At 41.6% G+C, this 21,994-nt stretch overlaps 1 protein-coding gene across 5 annotated transcripts in view; it reads left to right on the forward strand.

The window, feature by feature from the left end:
* LOC112239765 (rab GTPase-activating protein 1) overlaps positions 1–21,994 on the forward strand; it is a 142,149-nt gene that overhangs the window by 22,354 nt on the left and 97,801 nt on the right. For 2 of the 5 annotated variants that reach the window (XM_042302075.1, XM_042302077.1), the window contains exons 2-6: positions 11,480–11,688; positions 14,167–14,196; positions 15,108–15,384; positions 15,624–15,837; positions 17,104–17,278. In XM_042302075.1, coding sequence (XP_042158009.1) covers positions 11,533–11,688; positions 14,167–14,196; positions 15,108–15,384; positions 15,624–15,837; positions 17,104–17,278 — 852 coding nt within the window. In that variant the 5' untranslated portion in view covers positions 11,480–11,532. The other 3 variants (XM_024408181.2, XM_042302076.1, XM_042302078.1) reach the window with 3 other exon arrangements.

Here is a 21,994-nt window from a genome sequence, read left to right on the forward strand (position 1 = left end):
TGTCCCCATTACCAGTAAAACATCATCACAACCTATTTCTTTCACTTACTTGCTGTGCTGTTTCATTGTTCATTTGTTCAGTCATTTCATTCTCTACCAGGATTTTATCATACATGTCAAGCAGTGAAGTTTCAGCTCTGTCTGTCCGTGGCCTCTCTTCCTCGGTGCTTCACTGTCACTGTGTCCGTTTCCATCTTGTCCACCTCTGTCTATCTGTGGCCTCTCTTCCTCGGTGCTTCACTGTGTCTGTTTCCATCTTGTCCAGCTCTGTCTGTCCGTGGCCTCTCTTCCTCGGAGCACAATGTCACTGTGTCTGTTTCCATCTTGTCCACCTCTGTCTATCTGTGGCCTCTCTTCCTTGGTGCCCACTGTCACTGTGTCTGTTTCCATCTTGTCCACCTCTGTCTATCTGTGGCCTCTCTTCCTCGGTGCCCACTGTCACTGTGTCTGTTTCCATCTTGTCCACCTCTGTCTATCCGTGGCCTCTCTTCCTCGGTGCCCACTGTCACTGTGTCTGTTTCCATCTTGTCCACCTCTGTCTATCTGTGGCCTCTCTTCCTCGGTGCCCACTGTCACTGTGTCTGTTTCCATCTTGTCCAGCCTTGTATGGAACATCTCACATAAACCCTGTTTCTTGTCTGCATTGAAGTAGCGGTCCTTGTACCTAGCATCGAGCATGGTGGCGACACAGTAAAGAGAGAATTCCACCTAATAGCTTGTTCACAGCCTGTGTCGGCAGTTTTGTTGAGCAGGCGTTTCAATTCCATGACAGAGGGTATCACGTCTGCTGCAGGCACAGTTGATGAGCTTTTTTCTTGAGTCAGTTGTTTGAATTGAGCTTGCTAGTGTGTTCATGTTTCAAACATGTTCTCAAATGCCATTGAAATGGCGGTATGACAACCAGCACATTCATGAGCATGCAAAACAACTTTCCTCAGTACGAAATGCTCGAAGACCCACTATGCTGTCAGACTCTGCATGATATCGCTGGTCCAAATGTCAGCCGTGAAGCTAATAGCAGTGACGCTATTACCGTGTAACTCCGGTAGGGCAACATCTGAAAAATAGCGCACTTGGTAGTGTGTACCGGTGCCCGACCAGTCGGCAAAAGCCAGCATCACTCACGACAGAGAACGGTTGATTGTGATGGGCAATGAATTCCATTATCTTGGCTTTAATGGATTTCGCCTTCGAGTTGTCTCTGAAATGTTCTTACTCTGTCAAATGGCTGCTCGACTTGTTGACTGCTCGAGCCACACAGCAGACGTTGTAGCAAAGTACAGAGTCCTTGATGAAAACCTGACGACATATGTAATGGGGAACAAAAATAAAAATGGCCAACAATTATTCACACAATGAGACCATGCATGTGCAAGCATTTTGCGGGAGACAGTTGAGACGTTCTGTAGAGAGGCTCTCCTATATCTTCACCACACACCCCTCCCCTTCTTCTTGTCTCAACACTTTAAACTATACTCAACGTAATTGAGATGCTTTCGTTGACAGCCGCAACACAATAATCAACTAGGCCCATTGCCACCCGCGCTGCCCAAATTGAAGAAGATAATGATCCTCGATTCCTCTGTGGTTTGTCTGCTTTCTGGTGAAGTGTTTTGAGCGATTCCATTTTGTTCTGTATCGACAGGAGAAATTAGGACAATTTATGTAAATATATTTTCCATTTACTTCCCTATTGGACCCATTTCTCTCCCGTTCTATTGGTTTTCATATCAGATTGTATTTTCCATTTACTTCCCTATTGGACCCATTTCTCTCCTGTTCTATTGGTTTTCATATCAAATTGTATTTTCCATTTACTTCCCTATTGGACCCATTTCTCGCCTGTTCTATTGGTTTTCATATCAGATTGTATTTTCCATTTACTTCCCTATTGGACCCATTTCTCGCCTGTTCTATTGGTTTTCATATCAAATTGTATTTTCCATTTACTTCCCTATTGGACCCATTTCTCGCCTGTTCTATTGGTTTTCATATCAAATTCATTTCGTTGTCCAGAAGCCAAAGGCACAATCCTAGTCATATTACCAACCCCATCCTAGTTTTTGGATCTTTAGATTCCCCCTATTTCTGTGTTTCTAACATATGGAACCGTTATCAGGTGCGCTGTTTAGAATGGTGTTTTCCCCTCTAATTGCATTTTTAGCAAATGTTTCAAAACAACGTTTTATTGGCTGCTTCATTGCATGAGTTTCATGGTCTGCTAAGACGCATTACCATAATCGAAGTCTTATTTCTGTCATTCCGAGCCCATTGGGGGGGGTGGCCCTAATGGGTTATATGCACCCAATGCATATGGATCCGGTAGATTTCTCAATCCAACTGAATCGCAATAGTTTCAAACTAAAATGTATCTTTCCGGTATCGTATTGGAGCCCAGTGCCTTCAGGAAGTATTCACACCCCTTGACTTTTTCCACATTTTGTTGTGTTACAGCCTGACTTTATAATGGATCAAATTGAGACCCCCCATTATGTCAAAGTGGAATAATGTTTACAAATGAATACAAAATGAAAAGCTGAATGTCTTGAGTCAATAAGTATATTAACCCCTTTGTTATGGCTGAAATAAGTTCAGGAGTAAAATGTGCTTAACAAGTCACAATCAGTTGCATGGACTCACTCTGTGTGCTATAATAGTGTTTAACATTATTTTTAATGACTACCTCATCACATACAATTATCTGTTAAACTCAATTATTGCACATTGTATGTGGTCCATTCAAGTCCCTCAGTCAAGCAGGGAATTTCAAACACAGATTCCACCACAAAGACCAGGGAGAATTTCCAATGCCTCGCTAAGAGGAGGGGGGACATCGAATATCCCTTTGAGCATGGTGAAGTTATTAATTACACTTTGGATGGTGTATCAATACAACCAGTCACTACGAAGATACAGGCGTCCTTCCTAACTCAGTAGCTGGAGAAGGAAACTGCTCAGAGAATTCATCATGAGGCCAATGGTGACTTTAAAACAGTTACAGAGTTGAATGGCTGTGAGTAGGAGACAATTGAGGATGGATCAACAACATTGTAGTTATTCCACAATACTAACCTTATTGACAGAGTGAAAAGAAGGAAGCCTGTATAGAATACAAATATTCCAAAACATGGACCCTGTTTGCAACAAGCCACTAAAGTAATACTGCAAAAATTGTGGCAAAGCAATCCACTTTTTGTCCTGAATACAATGTGTTATGTTTGGGGCAAATTCAATACAGCACATTACTGAGTACCACTCCATATTTTCAAGCATAGTAGTGGCTGCATCATGTTATGGGTATGCTTGTGGTCATTAAGGACTAGGGAGATTTTCAGGATAAAAAAATAAATGGATTGGAGCTAAGCACAGGTATAATCGTAGAGGAAAACCTGGTTTCAGTCTGCTTTCCACCAGACACGGGGAGACATTCACCTTTCAGCAGGTCAATAACTTAAATCATGGTCAAATCTACACTGGAGTTGCTTACCAAGATGACTGTGTTCCTGAGTGGCGGAGTTACAGTTTTAACTTAAATCTGCTTGAAAATCTATGCAAGACCTGAAAATGGTTGTCTAGCAATGATCAACAACCAATTTGACAGATTTTGAAAAGAATAATGGGCAAATGTTGCACAATCCAGGTGTAGACAACTCTTAGAGACTTACCCAGAAAGACTCACAGCTGTAATGCAGCCTAAGGCAATTCTAACGTATTGAGTTTGAATACTTATCTAATCAAGATATATTTGTTTTAGTTTTCATTTATTTTTTGACAGAGTATTTTGTGTAGATTGTTGACAAACAAAAAGACGATTAAATCCATTTTAATCCGACTTTGTAACACAACAAAATGTGGAAAAAGTCAAGGGGTGTAAATTATTTCTGAAGGCACTGTATCTAGATCCGCATCAAGTCGTGTTGAAAGGGAAAGATCCAGTGTAAACCTGGAATTGCACGATATGTTGTGTGGTCCTCACCCTACAGGTCGGGAAACCATGCAGTTTATTAGACTCCAGATGAAATAAGTTACGATGAATTTCACAGGTTGTTGAAAGTGCTCAGTGAGGAACTTGATGCTCATTTCCCAAAAATATTGAGGATCTTATTCTGGTGACTTGATGGTCGATGCTTGACTGCCATTTGGCAAGTAAATCCTTTAATAATCCCACACTCTATCTTTGAGCTGTTATTGGCTAGAGCACACCTGCTAAAATCAGAGTAGGCACATTTGCTATTTAACGCAACAATTTTTGTGACCTAACTATCGAGTTGAAAATGCCATGGAAACACATTGAACTTTACATTTTTATTCAGTCCATGAAAACTTAAGTGAAAAAGTACTTTTTGTGGGCACTACGTCATCACGCACTGGTTTCTTTCCCCAATAAGTCCGTTTGGTGGAAACACACCACTGTGGGAAAATATCCATCTTTTTGTGAAAATCTGTTGCCATTTGGATGGAAACTTGGCTGCTGATAACAGAAAAAAAGGAAATCTATTTTTTACTTTCATTACATAGTGGCGCAGCCAGTCCACATTCTTTTCACCCTGCTCTGCTCTCATGTAGAGCCCTATAGAATCCGCGATATGGACGGAATCAAGGAATCCAGACATTAAATCAGAATTCAACAATACTCAAAAATGTATTGAACTTAGTAGGAAATCAACTAAATGTATTGAACTTAGTAGGGAATCAACTAAATGTATTGAACTTAGTAGGGAATCAACTAAATGTATTGAACTTAGTAGGGAATCAACTAAATGTATTGAACTTAGTAGGGAATCAACTAAATGTATTGAACTTAGTAGGGAATCAACTAAATGTATTGAACTTAGTAGGGAATCAACTAAATGTATTGAACTCAGTAGGGAATCAACTAAATGTATTGACCTTAGTAGGAAATGTATTATTTGCCCAAGAGTATGATAAGACAGTAACAAAATGCATAAGTATTTTCCTTATAGCAGGTGCAGCAAAATGATTATGATACTAGCTCCTAACAATGCATTAAAATGTCAAACTATTTCAAATATAAGGGGGGGGGGGAATCAAAAATACATGAAATCAAGAACATTGGATCTGATTAACAATCCAAATAGTACTGTTGCATTAATCACATGTAATCTGTACAAACAGTATGTACACTGGGAGAGTTTCCACAAGATCATCTAAGAATGATATGTCTAGCAGTATATGTTGTAGAGTAAGCTGTCAAGAATCCAGTGTATACATTATGGCAGATGGAAAGGCTTTCCCTAAAACTTAAAGGGTATTTCTAACATTGGTCTCCTGATGTGGTTTAAGCATTATTGGGAATTTAAGACCCTCCAATTTTGTTGTATTTTTCTATAACATAAAAAAAAGTGTGATTTTGAGAGAGCCTAAAAACCAGAAGAAAAGTCTGAAACGTGGAAAAACAAAACGGAGAAAAAAAATAAACGGAAGTAGGCAAAAATGTAAATGTATTTTAAAATGCCCTACATGCATTTTATTAGTAGTCACCCGCTGAATCCAATGAGTTGAATCATGTCCCTCCCTGGAATTTAGACCAAGGTTTTTAGTTAGAGTCCGCATAACAGCAGTTTAACTAACAGCAGTATATGGCAGGCAACACAGTTCCCTAGCCGCCATATCCAACCACCCACCCCCAGGTCAGATAGTAATTAGACCCACACGACTACTGCATTTCTCTTATCGGTAAAACAGCTCTTTGATCAGTGTCATCCTTCACAGACACAAAACCTGTCTCACTCTACTCAGCTGTTTCTGCGACAAAAGCTGAGAAATGACACCATGGAGGATGGCATCACCACTGCTTTTCTGTTTCACATAGCCCAGAAGCCCATGGAAATTGAGAAGTGAATTGAAATGTCTGAGACTAAATAGGTCCATTTTCTTTAACCCAATGTTCACATTTTGTGTTGATTTTGAATGTGTGAGTCTGCAGTTTGCAGGGTGAATGGCCTGAAATGTACTTAAATCAGTTATAGAACCCATTGCCCTTCTTGGTTGTGAGGTTTGGGGTTCGCTCACCAACCAAGAATTCACAAAATGGGACAAACACCAAATTGAGACTGCATGCAGAATTCTGGAAACATATCCTCCTTGTACAACCTAAAACACCAAATAATGCATGCAGAGAATAATTAGGCCGATACCTGCTAATGATCAAAATCCAGAAAGGAGCTGTTAAATTCTACAACCACCTAAAAGGAAGCGATTCCCAAACCTTCCATAAATAACAAAGCCATCACCTACAGAGAGATGAACCTGGAGAAGAGCCCCCTAAGCAAGCTGGTCCTGGGGCTCTGTACACAAACAGACTCCACAGAGCCCCAGGACAGCAACACAATTGGACCCAACCAAATCATGAGAAAACAAAAGCTAATTACTTGACACGTTGGAAAGAATTTACAAAAAAACAGAGCAAACTAGAATGCTATTTGGCCCTAAACAGAGAGTACACAGTGGCAGAATACCTGACCACTGTGACTGACCCTAAACAGAGAGTACACAGCGGCAGAATACCTGACCACTGTGACTGACCCTAAACAGAGAGTACACAGCGGCAGAATACCTGACCACTGTGACTGACCCAAACTGTAATCTTTCACTATGTACAGACTCAGTGAGCATAGCCATGCTATTGAGAAAGACTGCCAAAGGCTATGTGCTCACAAAATGAGGTGGAAGCAGTGGTGTTCCACTGTTGTTTATTATCTATTTCACTTGCTTTGGCAATGTAAACATATGTTTCCCATTTCAATAAAGCCCTTTAAATTGAATTGGAATTGATTTGAGATGCCCCACAAAACCCGGGGGGAAAAATTTTATGATTTTGGGGATTTTCATGACATTTGATCTATAGAATGGTCATTTAGAGGAATGATTTGTTGACATATATTTGACATTTGTATCTAAAATCGTAATTGAGAAATAATTCATCAAAGTTGGCGTTTATATGACATTTTGGCCTCATCCAGGCCTCCCTTTAAGACTCTCTAAGACACATTTTTTATTTATTTGTAGGTGCTACAAAAAAATGGTCATTTGAAGCTTTAGTGCTTGTTCTAGAATATATTTAAAAGAATAATGTTTTTAACATAACTATTTAAAATATAAAAATGTATACTGAAGACATCAAAACTATGAAATAACACACATGGAATCATGTAGTAACCCCCCAAAAATATATGTTTGAGATTCCTCTAAGTAGCCACCCTTTGCCTTGATGATAGCTTTGCACACTCTTGGCATTCTCTCAACCAGCTTCACCTGGAATCTTTTCCAACAGTCTTGAAGGAGTTCCTGAGCACTTGTTGGCTGCTTTGCATTGCAAACCGTCTCATTTAGGTTGAGGTCAGGTGATTGTGGAGGCCAGGTATCCTGATGCAGCACTCATCACTCTCCTTCTTGGTCAAATAGCCCTTACACAGGCTGTCGGTGCGTTGGGTCATTGTCCTGTTTAAAAACAAATGACAGTCCCACTAAGCGCAAACCAGATGAGATGGCATATCGCTGCAGAATGCTGTGTAGCCATGCTGGCTAAGAGGGCCTTGAATTCTAAATAAATCAGACAGTGTTCCCAGTAAAGCACCATCACACCTCCTCCTCCATGCCTCACGGTGGGAACCACACATGCGGAGATCATCCGTTCACCTACTCTGGATCTCACAAAGACACGGCAGTTGGAACTCATCAGAACAAAGGACAGATTTCCACCAGTGTAATGTTCATTGCTTGTGTTTCTTCGTTTATTTACAGCAATTTTATCTTGAAGGCCTGATTCACGCAGTCTCCTATGAACAGTTGATGTTGAAATGTGTCTGTTACTTGAACTCTGAAGTGTTTAATTTGGGCTGCAATTTTTAAGGCTGGTAACTCTGATGAACTTAGCCTCTGCAGCAGAGGTAACTCTGTCTACCTTTCCTTTGACCGTCCTCATGAGAGCCAGTTTCATCATTGCGCTTGATGGATTTTGTGACTGCACTTGAAGACATTTTTAAAGTTCTTATTTTCCCGCATTGACTGACCTTTGTGTCTTAATGTAATTATGGACTGTCGTTTCTCTTTGCTTATTTGAGCTGTTCTTGCCATAATATGGACTTGGTCTTTTATGGAATAGGGCTATCTTCTGTATACCACTGCTACCTTGTCACAACACAACTGATTGGCTCAAACGCATTAAGAAGGAAAGAAATTCCACAAATTAACTTTTAACAAGGCACACGTGTTAATTGAAATGCATTCCAGGTGACTACCTCATGAAGCTGGTTGAGAGAATGCCAAGAGTGTGCAAAGCTGTCATCAAGGCAAAGGGTGACTACTTAGAAGAATCTCAAGTCTCAAATATATTTTGTTTTGTTTAACACTTTTTTGGTTACTACATGATTCCATGTGTGTTATTTCAAAGTTTTGATGTCTTCACTAGTATTCTATAATGTAGAAAATAGTAAAAAATAAAGATAAACCATTGAATGAGTAGGTGTGTCCAAACTTTTGACTGATACTGTATATATTTTTTATTTGGCTAATGTTTAAATATATTGTTGAACATTTATATCTGTTTTATAAACATTTTTTTTTGTTGTTGCCTGATTCAGTTTTTTTCTCAAATACATTTTTCTCTTATGTTTTTCCAGGTTTCTGCTTTTTCCAGTTGTATTTTTTTAGGTCTTTCACTCTCAAAATCCCAATTTTTCTAAATAGATTTGTTTGTTGTTGAATGTTGTAAGTCCACAGAGCTTCAACCACATCAGGAAACCACGTTTGAGGTCTTGTCATTTTTTTTTGGTGTAGGTAGCCTTTAATTCAAGTGTGCACCAGCAATTGACCATTGGCTATTAATGTTTCTGTAGCGCTCATGTGATTGCAGTTTTCAAAACAAATGGCCACTGGATTGATGTGAATAATATCATGATATCATTCTGAAAGGGCAGTCACAGGCAGTTTTTTTGGGGGGGAATCCCTTTTCCCAGAAGGCAGTTGTCATTACATTAGCTTCATCGCTAACGGCTACACAAAGTTCTAGCGTTCATGTGCTGTTGCCTCGATAGAGAAGTTAAAGGAAAATACTAATCACTGATTTTGTTCATGTCTCATGATAATCTTCGGCAAATGAATGAATGTTCTAATAAGTTCAATACGTAAAAAAAACATTGTTGACCTCTGTTTTAATGTCTGGATTCCGTTTGCGTTCTCCGCAGTGCCGATTTTATAGGACCACCATTTACTATATGGGCATATCAAAGTTCCAGAGTGGGATCTCTGCTACTTTTAGATTCATCATCCAATTTGTAAGAATTACCAACAGAGTGAATGTGAAAATGGATTCAAAATGGTCGACCTCTGCTGGTGATTTTCAGGATGTGCAATGATGCAAGTAAAGTAGGGAGGGCTGTGATTGGTTACGTTGCCTAATATATACCAATATCTCTGGGAAAAATTGCCATAATTTTAAAACCAGCTGAGATCCCACTATGGATCTTTGATATGCCCCTAGAGTATATTATGTTCAACAATATATTGAAAAAGTAGCCAAATTAAAAATGGTGTATTTTCAATATTAGTGTGTATTTTTGCCAATATTCATTCATGAATGTATTTTTTTATTTGATTGAAATCAACAGAGCAAGCAGTAAAGCTTCATATAAGACCCATTTTTGCTTTGTAGCACCTACAGATGAAACATAATGTAGTCTTTAAGTAGGCCAGGGTAATGGCCTCAATGTAATAAATATGCTAACTTTTATTGATGATTTCTTATTTCTTATACTTTGATACAAATGTCAAGTATATGTCAACAATCCTTCCTCCAAAATAATATTCTATGGATTAAATGATGTAAAAATGGCCCAAATCATGGTATTTGTTCGTCCTGGTTGCGTGAGTAATCACTCTTGAAGTGTGTGTTATTGACATACTGTAAAGCATCGAGCCATTGCCATTGTGTGAACTGCTCCCATGTCTGTTCCTCTTAGTACTCCATTGTTGGGAAGGGGAAGGATCCAAAAATAGCCTCCTGTACGGTTCTTGATCCTCTGCCAAAACCTTGTGTTGCACTTGTCTTCCTGTTACACACATTGTCACCTCCCTTCTCTTTCTCTGCTCTGTTTCCCTCTGTTCTCTTCCTGTAAGTGTTGCTAGCTCCTTGACTCCGAGGAATCAAAATGGTGGTTCAGTTCACTGGGGAGCTGGGAAGAGAAACTGACAGGTTTTTTTTTTCTTCTTTGAAAATTAGACCGTAAATGAGCCCGGTTTTGAACATTATTTGGGTAAATCATTTCCTACTGCTCAGTAAAGTGAAGATTTGTATTGGTTAAACTACATTACAGTCACATAGCCTAGTCGTGCAGCCCAGTTGTGATGGGAGTCAGCGGAATCTTGTGGGATCATGTGAACTGCTTCAGGGAATACATATGACAAGGATGTAGAGCAGAGCTGCGTTGAGATGGAGGCGAACAACAGTCAGTGTGTGTACTGTAGGCCTAATAATAGGCGTGATTTTAGTTTCTTGTTTGCATATTGGCATGGAGATGATGGAGGCTACCTACTGGAGGTGTATTCTCCATGAAATACACTAGAGTGATAGTGGGGACGTTTCTGACTGCTCAGCTCCCTCATATCCATCCACACATCTAAAGGACTTTGTATTGTATGACATTTGATTTTGGCATCACCGTGGCTTTACCTTGCATTCGCTTACTTTGCTGATGATATGTTTTAGATTCTCTGTTTACTGAAATTAATAAGACACAACTTCCAATGCAAAATATGTTTGGAATTTTCTGATTTTACATCTCTATTCTATTCTCACTCTATTCTCATTCTCACTCTATTCTCATTCTCACTCTATTCTATTCTCACTCTATTCTATTCTCACTCTATTCTATTCTCATTGTCACTCTATTCTATTCTCATTCTCACTCTATTCTATTCTATTCTCACTATTCTATTCTATTCTATTCCCATTCTCATTCTATTCTATTCTCACTCTATTCTATTCCCATTCTCACTCTCTTCTATTCTATTCTCACTCTATTCTATTCCCATTCTCATTCTATTCTCATTGTCACTCTATTCTATTCTCATTCTCATTCTCGCTCTATTCTATTCTCATTCTCACTCTATTCTCACTCTATTCTATTCCCATTCTCATTCTATTCTCATTCTCACTCTATTCTATTCCCATTCTCACTCTATTCTATTCTCATTCCATTCTATTCTCATTCCATTCTATTCTCACTCTGCTCTCTCTCAAAGAACTCTTTCCCCTTTTCTCTGTCAACAGAACTAGCTCAGTGTTTCTTCCCTCTGGTGGTTAGTGGTAACTGCACATGCTCAACCTAGCCTCCCTGTAGGAGTCCTTGATACTTTCCCAGATAATGCCCCTATCATTTTTTCTTGAGACGACTACGCGTTAAATTTAAAAAAGCATGGCCTCATTTCATCATGACCTTTTTTATTTTTCCTTTTCTAGGTGATTTTACTCATTTCCCCCTCCATTCATGAGCCTGGCTTGGTTTAGCTGTCATGGATGACAAGGCCTCGGTGGGGAAAATTAGCGTGTCGTCCGACTCCGTGTCCACCCTGAACAGTGAGGACTTTGTGCTGGTGTCGCGGCTGGGGGACGACACCCCAGGCTCCTCCACTAATAACGGTAGCGATGACGAAAAGACCGGACTGAAGGTAAGATGAAATAAAGAGTGCCTGGCAGAGTAAACAGAACTCTGACATCTGGCGAGTTCCCCAATTCACACTCTCCCTTCCCCTTCACCTGGGCCCTAAGCCCCTAACCATATGATGTTTGCACGGCAGATCTAAAGTGCTTGCGTAGGTTTAAGGTTGTAAGCAATGTTGTGCTGGAGGTTCCTTCCACCATATTGCTTAGGCTAGTCCTGCCCCTTGCAGATGGGCAAAGTGCAAACAAAGAGAGGGTTCAAGCCAAGGGGAAGGAATAGGGAGCGAATCGGGACAGGTGTGTGTCACTCTCGATCGGCTTGATTTCTTCGTAGTCAACTCACCTGAATACCACGGCCTCAGTCGGTGGGTCATTGGAAGGTAACCGCATCAGTAATCATCATACTAGCAGCAGACACGTCTGCCTTCTCTCACCACTGATGTTAAGTGACCAGGGAATCAGTCTCGTGTCATCCCCCTTCCAAGGCAATCACTCACATACTGCACCTAATCATCTGATTAAGAAACCCATTCCATGCTCTTTTTTCAATTTTCATTTTTTACTGTAAATAATCACGAATAGGCTGTCAGGAGGATTGAGCTGTCTCTCTCGTATGGGGTCAGGTTACAGGGGCAAGACAGTCAGGCTCTCACTCTCCTCTATCTGGGCCATTCACTAGTGATGGGGGTATCGATCCGGTTACATATCACTCTCCTCTATCTGGGCCATTCACTAGTAATCGATCCGGTTACATATCACTCTCCTCTATCTGGGCCATTCACTAGTAATGGGGGGGTCGATCCGGTTACATATCACTCTCCTCTATCTGGGCCATTCACTAGTAATGGGGGGTCGATCCGGTTACATATCACTCTCCTCTATCTGGGCCATTCACTAGTAATGGGGGTCGATCCGGTTACATATCACTCTCCTCTATCTGGGCCATTCACTAGTAATGGGGGGTCGATCCGGTTACATATCACTCTCCTCTATCTGGGCCATTCACTAGTAATGGGGGGGGGTCGATCCGGTTACATATCACTCTCCTCTATCTGGGCCATTCACTAGTAATGGGGGGGGTCGATCCGGTTACATATCACTCTCCTCTATCTGGGCCATTCACTAGTGATGGGGGTCGATCCGGTTACATATCACTCTCCTCTATCTGGGCCATTCACTAGTAATGGGGGGGTCGATCCGGTTACATATCACTCTCCTCTATCTGGGCCATTCAAAAATTTGTTTTCAGCACTTTTTATTATTTCCATGACTGATCAGGACTCGTTTTGTCATGGCTCTCTCTTGTCCCTCTGCTGTACATATTGATGAGCAACATGTTTGGAACATCAAATTGCAATAAAATCATATTATCGAATCGCAATACATATAGAATTGTGAGAATCGCAAAACATATAGAATTGTGAGAATCGCAAAACATATAGAATTGTGAGAATCGCAAAACATATAGAATTGTGAGAATCGCAAAACATATAGAATTGTGAGAATCGCAAAACATATAGAATTGTGGGAATCGCAAAACATATAGAATTGTGAGAATCGCAAAACATATAGAATTGTGAGAATCGCAAAACATATAGAATTGTGAGAATCGCAAAACATATAGAATTGTGAGAATCGCAAAACATATAGAATTGTGGGAATCGCAAAACATATAGAATTGTGAGAATCGCAAAACATATAGAATTGTGAGAATCGCAAAACATATAGAATTGTGGGAATCGCAAAACATATAGAATTGTGGGAATCGCAATACTTATCGTATCGACACCTAAAGTATTGTGATAATATTGTATAGTGAGGTCCCTGGCACATTCTCATCTGTACCATTCACCCTGTGGTGCTCAGCTGCCTGTGAGGCTGGCTGGCTGGGTGGGGGAATTATTGTCCATTTAAGTATTCCAACCCCCCCCATTTTTTTTTTCTCCCCCTCTTTTGATCTCTTTCTCTCTCCATGCTAACAAACACTCTCGCTGTACAGGTTATTAGACTGTCGATGGTATGTTCCTTCAGTCTCAAGTCATTCTGTCACCCTTCTGTGTATTTGTTCCCGCTAATGTGAAAATGAAACATTAACAAAAAAAACAAGATATATAAATAACATGTTAGTTTACCCATCCATGTTGTACTTTATTTGGTGCCTCTGGACACCCCACACTGTACTTCCTTCTGATGAGGTAGTGCTCAAAAGACACCAGCAGGTGGTGATAGTGGACTGCTGAAATGACTTTACCCAACAAGTTAAGCCACTCAATTGCCTTCAGTTGAGGTACAAGACGATATTTAGACTAGCCTCACGGAAACTGTACACCTCACCCCCATGTACATTAACAACTGTAATTAGAATTGATTAGAAAAACGCAATAACTCTCTTGGCTATTCTTACACGTACTTCTCCCCCAAGCCCACACAAGGTAGTTGAAGAGGGGAGTAGCGCAGGCTGTCTAAATGTGTTGTTTATTACGCAGGTGATTTCTGAGGAAGGGGTCAGCTTTAAGGTCAGTTTCTCTCTCACTCTCTCTCTCTCTCTCTCCCTCTCTCGTCCTCTCCCCCTCTGTGCTGTGATTCTGTGGTGACACTGTATCTGTTCTGTGGTGCTCTTATTAAGTGTTTTCGGGTTGGCTGTTGAATGATTTGATGCCCACCTAGCTTGTCTTGTGATGAGGTAGCTAGCTCAGCTGTTTTGGTGCAAGTTCTTGTCCTAGTTCTGTTTTTTGAGGCTTTACGGCCAGACTCCCGGTCTGCCACCCGCCCACCCCTCCTCAGCTCAATACGCCCCTTGTTTGCCACTGTATGTTGTGGTGTAGTGTTAGGCTACTGCTGGAGGCTGAGGAACAGTGCTTTGCAGTCTTCACTAGTTTGCTTTGCAGTATATTGCCTCTCCCTGTATGGTCCGCCTTTGCTTAGCATCTGTCAGCTCAATGAACTTGGCGAATGTGCTTTCTCTTAGAAAGATAGGCTACAATTTGTAAGCAAACAGACCAGTGTTCGGTTTCTAGAAACTTGTAAGCCCTCCTGTGGTGATCTAATTCATTCACAATCGTAATTTCACATACTAATCTAATCACTTCGTACTTCAAGTGCTATCTCTGTTGAAGACGTCGCTTTCCCTCTCAATTCCCTTGTCAGTCACTTGGAGAGAATCTCAAGATCAGTATAACATTTTCAACCTAGCCACTACTGAAGTTGGACAGGAAAAAGTTACTGAGATTGATTGATGAACTGTTTCTTAGGTAGTCTGAATAATGAACCTTGTATTTTGACCGTATGCTCGTCTGTGTGTGTGTGTGGGCTTTGGGATTCCTTGTGTGTCTGTGTGTGAATGCCTGTGTGTGTGTCGATGTGCTTGTCCGACCGGTGTGTGTGTATGTGCCTATCCGTCCGTCCGTCTGTGTGTGTGTGACAACAGATTGTGGGGAACGGCAGTGAGCAGCAGTTGCAGAAGGAGCTGGAGGATGTTCTGATGGACCCCTCTGTAGCTGAGCAGGCGCTGGGTGGTGGCATCCCCAGTGGTGGCGGCGTGGACCAGGCAGGCGGGGTAGACCATGTTTTCTCCCCCACCATGGCAGCACCACCCGAGCCCCAACCGTGCCTTGACCCCCTCGGCACCCCGCCCAAAGTTGAGATGGTGCTCCCCGTCCAATCTGCAGCGCAGGAGAGTGAGCTGAATGAACGATCTTACCGCGGTGAGTCAAAGCAAGAATACCAAATCAACTTCTGGGACCCTACACCTTAGGAACTTCTCTAGATCTGAAAGGGTTGGGCAGATGTAAGAACTATGGTTATAGCTTAATCTTGTCTTTTGATTGGCTGAGCAGAAATGTCACTTCCGTATATCCAATGTCCTATGGGATAGGGGCTACGCTTTGATCTGCTGTCTCTCCCCCTCACTAGACCCTCTCTGTATGACCTTTGACATCCACAGGGGATGAGTCGTCATCGGAGTGCAGCCCCAGTACGCCCATCCCAGACGAGGACAGTGTGGTCTTTAATAAGCTGACCTACCTGGGCTGTGCCTCGGTCAACGCTCCCCGCAGTGAGGTGGAAGCGCTCCGTATGATGACCATACTCAGAGGGCAGTGCCAGCTACCCCTGGACGTCACCCTGTCTGTGCCTGGAGTCTCAGAGGGCACCGTCAGGTCAGGACTGCTTAACAAACAAACTGACAAACCAACCAAAGAGATTTGTGTGCGTGTTTGTGGCTCATAAAGCTCCAGAGTAGTTATTCTGATTCCCATGTAAAATAGCATTTTGAGTGACTAAAAAGTCACCCATAATATATATATATATATAGATATATATATATATATATATATATAGAAATGTCAAATGAAAGTCATTTTTCTCTCGCAACCAGGAAGTTTGAGAATACAGGCTGTGTGGGCGGGGAGCTTACAATTCATGAGCTCACCTTGACTGACAGCTCTTTGAAACGCCCATGTCAAGAAACCTGAATGTATTTAGTAAGCAGTGTTGCAGTAAAATCAGATCAAGCTCATTTGGTGATACACAAAGCAACTCCAACAACATTGAAATTGCATCAGTGATGCACAAAAAATCTCCCGTTTGCCATGTCTGTTGTGATGCAGTTCACAGCAGCACCGACGGATTTGTTGACATGACATCTGCGTCAGAGTTTTAAACGACCCCCCCCCCCTTTTGTTCCATGCCGGCCGAAAGACCTGGCTAGCCGGTAACTAGCTAACACCAGACACCGATGAAAGGGGAGACATAGAAGTACCTTTTCCATAGAGACATAGTGTAAACTCCCTGACACCCTACAGTAAAATGTTGGCGCTAGTAGGTCAACTATCTAGCTATGTAAACCATTCCCCTCTGCAAACACACCTTCTCCGATGTTGGTTACCAGGCGGCACTTATTTCAATTAGGTAAGAGAATATCATGTTACCATTGGTGTAATAAAATGAGATGGGGATGTCACCCTATCCCCTTAATAATCCCGCCTCCTGAATCCACGTGTTTGGCACGGGGTAGGGGACCAGTAACTTCATGATCAAACTTGTCCGAGTTTTAAACGACCCTTCCCCACCCCCCCTTTTGTTCCATGCCGGCTGAATGACCTGGCTAAGGGGGTAACTAGCTAACACCAAGCTCCCTGCTTGTTTGGCACGGGGTAGGGGACCAGTAACTAACACCAAGCTCCCTGCCCTCTCAACAGTCATTTTCTTCATACTTTGGTCATCAGACTTTGATCTGATTTCATCCAAATATCATCCAATTTCATGAAAAACATGATTTTGACTGTTCGGGACCTTTTAAACAAACACAGACTGAAGAGGGGAGTGCTTTTGTGAGACGCGCTGTTTGAATACCTCCATTATGTCTCGTTATTGTTTTCTTTGCTACCCTTTAACCATAATATGACCTGACTCTTTTTCTGCAGGTTGCTGGACCCCCAGACAAGCACAGAGATAGCCAGCTACCCCATCTACAAGATCCTGTTCTGCGTGCGGGGTCACGACAGCACACCAGAGAGTGACTGCTTCGCCTTCACGGAGAGCCATTACAACGCAGAGATCTTCCGCATCCATGTCTTCCGTTGTGAGATCCAAGAGGCGGTGAGGACACACACACACACACACACACACACACACCTTCAATTCCTGTGACTTTTGTTTAGCTCCGTGCTGCCTGGGTCTTCAATCAACGCACTACAGTTTCATCCACATTTGACAGCAGTGCAGATGGTGAGAGCCAGCGCTCCTTCCATTTATCACACAGTACCAGAGCCTCCCTTATACTCTGACAGCACAGCAGAACTCTTCCGTGCTGCCCACACACAATGCCCAAACATTCATGTTGAGGTGAAATATCTCTCCCTGTGTGAGCTGTTTACCCCGCTATCCTGGCCCTCTGGGCTGCACTCTCTATACAGACACTGATGTACCCAATGCCCATGTGTTTATATCTCATGTCTAGCCTGCAGTTAGTCAGTCAGCCTTAGCCTGCTGTTCTGCTGTACTCTTCTCTGCCTGAACGGGCCTCGGCCTATATAATAGTGTATAACAGAGTTTGCATTCCAAATGGCACCCTATTAAAAGTAGGGCACTATATGGAATAGGGTGCTGTTTGGGACACAACCAGACAGAGAGCTGGTCTTCCTTACTCTCCTTAGTCTCCCTCTGTGTGCAGTGACCTGATTTCCCCTTTTCCTTCCTTGGAGAAAGATGTCTCTTGCTATCTTCCAGACAGCCCAGAACACAGACCACCCCATGTCTGCCTGGTGGCTGGACCGCCTCCCTCCCATGACACACACACACACACACACACACACAAACGCGCGTGCACACACGGCTCTACAGGAACATTTTTCATTGCTACCACTGGTGCTCCCAACTTTAGGAGCGCCCCACGAAATTTAGAAAGCACAATTGTTTTTATTGTTTGAGTTACAGCCTGTATTGACTACATTTGAGGCTCATGTTCTGTGTCTCATGTTCTGTGTCTCATGTTCTGTGTCTCATGTTCTGTGTCTCATGTTCTGTGTCTAGAGACGAATATGTAACGATGTAAAGACCATTAGTTTATTGTGAAAGTTAGCGGTCATATGAATACCTATCATTGGAATTACTAAGTCATTTGTGGAGTAGGTTTCTGCATTGTGTAAAGGCACTATTTTCTCTTTAAAAACGCTTTGTGATGATGACCTGTACGAGATCCGTCATTCATTCATTGCTATGATCATTGGTCTCCTGAAGAGGCTATCCGTTTTTTTTCTGTGCCTCCCAAATATTTGGATATAGAGGTAAAGTTACCAGGTTGTTGGCCAGCTAGGCAATGAGGTAACATGACTGAACAAAGTGTAAACAAATGGTTAAGGCGCAAGTAGAACGGCCCACGGCGTGGTTTATGGATGTAAATTGCAGTCCCGGTGGTCCGTTATAGCAGGGGTCTCTTACCCTCCAATCCTGGAGCCTGCTGGTTTTCTGTTCTACCTGAAAATTCATTGCACCCACCTCGTGTCCCTGGTCTAAATCAGCCCCTGATTAGAAGGCGAACAATGAAACAATGCAATGAAACTGACTTCATGGTCCAGAGCTGAATTTGAGGCACTATAGGAAGATAAATATGTGGTCAAAGGAATTGTCTGTAGAGCTCCGAGACAGGATTGTGTCGAGGCACAGTTCTGGCGAAGGGTACCAAAAACATTTCTGCAGCATTGCATTTCCCCAAGAACACAGTGGCCTCTTCCTAGATAGAGCTGGCTGCCTGGCCAAACTGAGCAATCGGGGGAGAAGGGCCTTGGTCAGGGAGGTGACCAAGAACCAAATGGTCACTCTGACAGAGCTCCAGAGTTCTTCTGTGGCGATGGGAGAACTTTCTAGAAGGACAACCATCTCTGCAGCACTCCACCAATCAGGCCTTTATGGTAGAGTGTCCAGATGGAAGCCACTCCTCAGTAAAAGGCACATGACAGCCTGCTTGGAGTATGCGAAAAGGCACCTGAAGGACTCTCAGACCATGAGAAACAAGATTCTCTGGTTTGATGAAACCAAGATTGAACTCTTTGTCCTGAATGCCAAGCATCATGTCTGGAGGACACCTGGCACCATCCCTACGGTGAAGCATGGTGATGGCAGCATCATGCTGTGGGGATGTTTTTCAGCGGCAGGGACTGAAGAGACTAGTCATGATCGAGGGAAAGATGAACAGAGCAAAGTACAAGAGATCCTAGCAAACCAGCTCCAGAGTACTCAGGACCTCAGACTGGGGTGAAGGTTCACCTTCCAACAGGACAACGACCGTAAGCACACAGCCAAGACAACTCCAGGAGTGGCTTCGGGACTCTCAAGATGACTCAAGGCTGTAATCGCTGCCAAAGATGCTTGAACAAAGTACTGAGTAAAGGGTCTGAATACTTATGTAAAAATGTTTCTAAAAATCTGTTTTTGCTTTGTCATTGTGGGGTATTGTGTGTAGATTGATGAGGGAAAAAAAACTATTTTATAAATTGTAGAATTAGGCTGTAACGTAACAAAATGTTAAGCTATCTGAATACTTTCCGAATGCACTGTATATCCAAACGGGTTCTCCAACAGACTAATAAGAATGACTCACCCTATGTTAAACAATTGAATGCACTGTAAATCCAAACGGGTTCTCCAACAGACTAATAAGAATGACTCACCCTATGTTAAACAATTGAATGCACTGTAAATCCAAACGGGTTCTCCAACAGACTAATAAGAATGACTCACCCTATGTTAAACAATTGAATGCACTGTAAATCCAAACGGGTTCTCCAACAGACTAATAAGAATGACTCACCCTATGTTAAACAATTGAATGCACTGTAAATCCAAACGGGTTCTCCAACAGACTAATAAGAATGACTCACCCTATGTTAAACAATTGAATGCACTGTAAATCCAAACGGGTTCTCCAACAGACTAATAAGAATGACTCACCCTATGTTAAACAATTGAATGCACTGTAAATCCAAACGGGTTCTCCAACAGACTAATAAGAATGACTCACCCTATGTTAAACAATTGAATGCACTGTAAATCCAAACGGGTTCTCCAACAGACTAATAAGAATGACTCACCCTATGTTAAACAATTGCGCTTTTCCATTTTTTTCAGATTACAACCACTCACTTTCGGTTATTTGAAAATGAAATTATCTCCAAAATATCATTAAAACAATTTCAGTTTAATCCACCAGAAAAGATTAAACATAATATTTGTTCTATCTCAAATATACTACTAATTGATAATTTAAAAAAAACAGAACGGTATAATCTTTGTTAATGAATAGACAATAATCATAAACAGAACTGAGGAAGTTATGCCACACATGCAGGTAACAAAAATATATAGAAATAATTTGCTCTATTCAAAATAACAACCAACCGATTGCATCATTACCGCAAAAATGGAGGAGGCAAGTGGAAGGGGGAGATGGTAAGGAACTTGTTTGTCGGACCTGTATTAAAGACCATAATTGGTAAAAGATAAATATGTGATAAATAAAAAAAAAGTATATCAGTTGCATTTAAGGACCAAAAAATGGACAGTTTACAAAATAGCTGAGGAGATTTTTGATGTGCCGATTCCATGGCACAGGGTTTGTGAACTGATACACAAAACACTGGATTGAAACCGTAGAGCTTTTTAATTTAAATTATTATACAAAATTCTTGCAAACAATAGAATGTTAGGTATATGGGGATTCAACCATCCCAGCTCTGCAGATTTTGCTGCGACAGACCGAACCATTAGCTCACTTGTATGTAGCTTGTTTTTTGTCGCAGGTTCAGAAATGTACTTAAAGCTATCTTTGCAAATAGCACTGCTGGGTGACTTGAAAAACCATGGTCAGTCGATCAATAATATAGTAGTATTTTTAGTAAAGGTGTTCATCTTTCATTTAGAATCTGTGAAACCGCACAGTTGAAAAATATATGGCAAGTAGAAGTCAAGACTGGATGTTTTTTAGAGATGGATGGGAGAAGTTGAGTATAGCTGAAGGGTAAAAGAAAAAGAGAACTAATGTAAAATGTAGTATGAATAGGTATTATTGTCCATTATTTTACTCCAATGAGGAGGAGAGGTAGGGTTTGGGGGAGATAATGAAGGGAAAAAACATATACAGTACCAATCTTTTCTACATTGTAGAATAATAGTGAAGACATCAAAACTATGAAATAACTCAAATGAAATCATGTAGTAACCAAAATAATTGTTAAACAAATCTAAATATATTTTAGATTCTTAAAAGTAGCCACCCTTTGCCTTCATGACAGCTTTGCACACTCTTGGCATTCTCTCAACCAGCTTCACCTGGAATGCTTTTCCAACAGTCTTGAAGGAGTTCCCACACATGCTGAGCACTTGTTGGCTGCTTTTCTTTCACTCTGTGGTCTAAATAATCCCAAACCATCTCAATTGGGTTGAAGACTGGTGATTATGGAGGCCAGGTCATCTGATGTAGCACTCCATCACTCTCCTTCTTGGTCAAATAGCCCTTATACAGTCTGGAGGTGTGTTGGGTCATTGTCCTGTTGAAAAAGAAATGATATTCTCACTAAGCGCAAACCAGATGGGATGGAATATCACTGCAGAATGCTGTGGTAGTCATGCTGGCTAAGTGTGCTTTGAATTCTAAATAAATCAGACACCACCTCCTCCATGCTTCACAGTGGGAACCACACATGCGGAGATCATCCGTTCACCTATTCCGCATCTCACAAAGACACAGCAGTTGGAACCAAAAATCTCAAGTTTGACCAAAGGGCAGATTTCCACCGGTATAGTGTCCATTGCGGTCCT

The sequence above is a fragment of the Oncorhynchus tshawytscha genome, linkage group LG20, assembly GCF_018296145.1.
Source record: "Oncorhynchus tshawytscha isolate Ot180627B linkage group LG20, Otsh_v2.0, whole genome shotgun sequence".
NCBI lineage: Eukaryota > Metazoa > Chordata > Actinopteri > Salmoniformes > Salmonidae > Oncorhynchus > Oncorhynchus tshawytscha.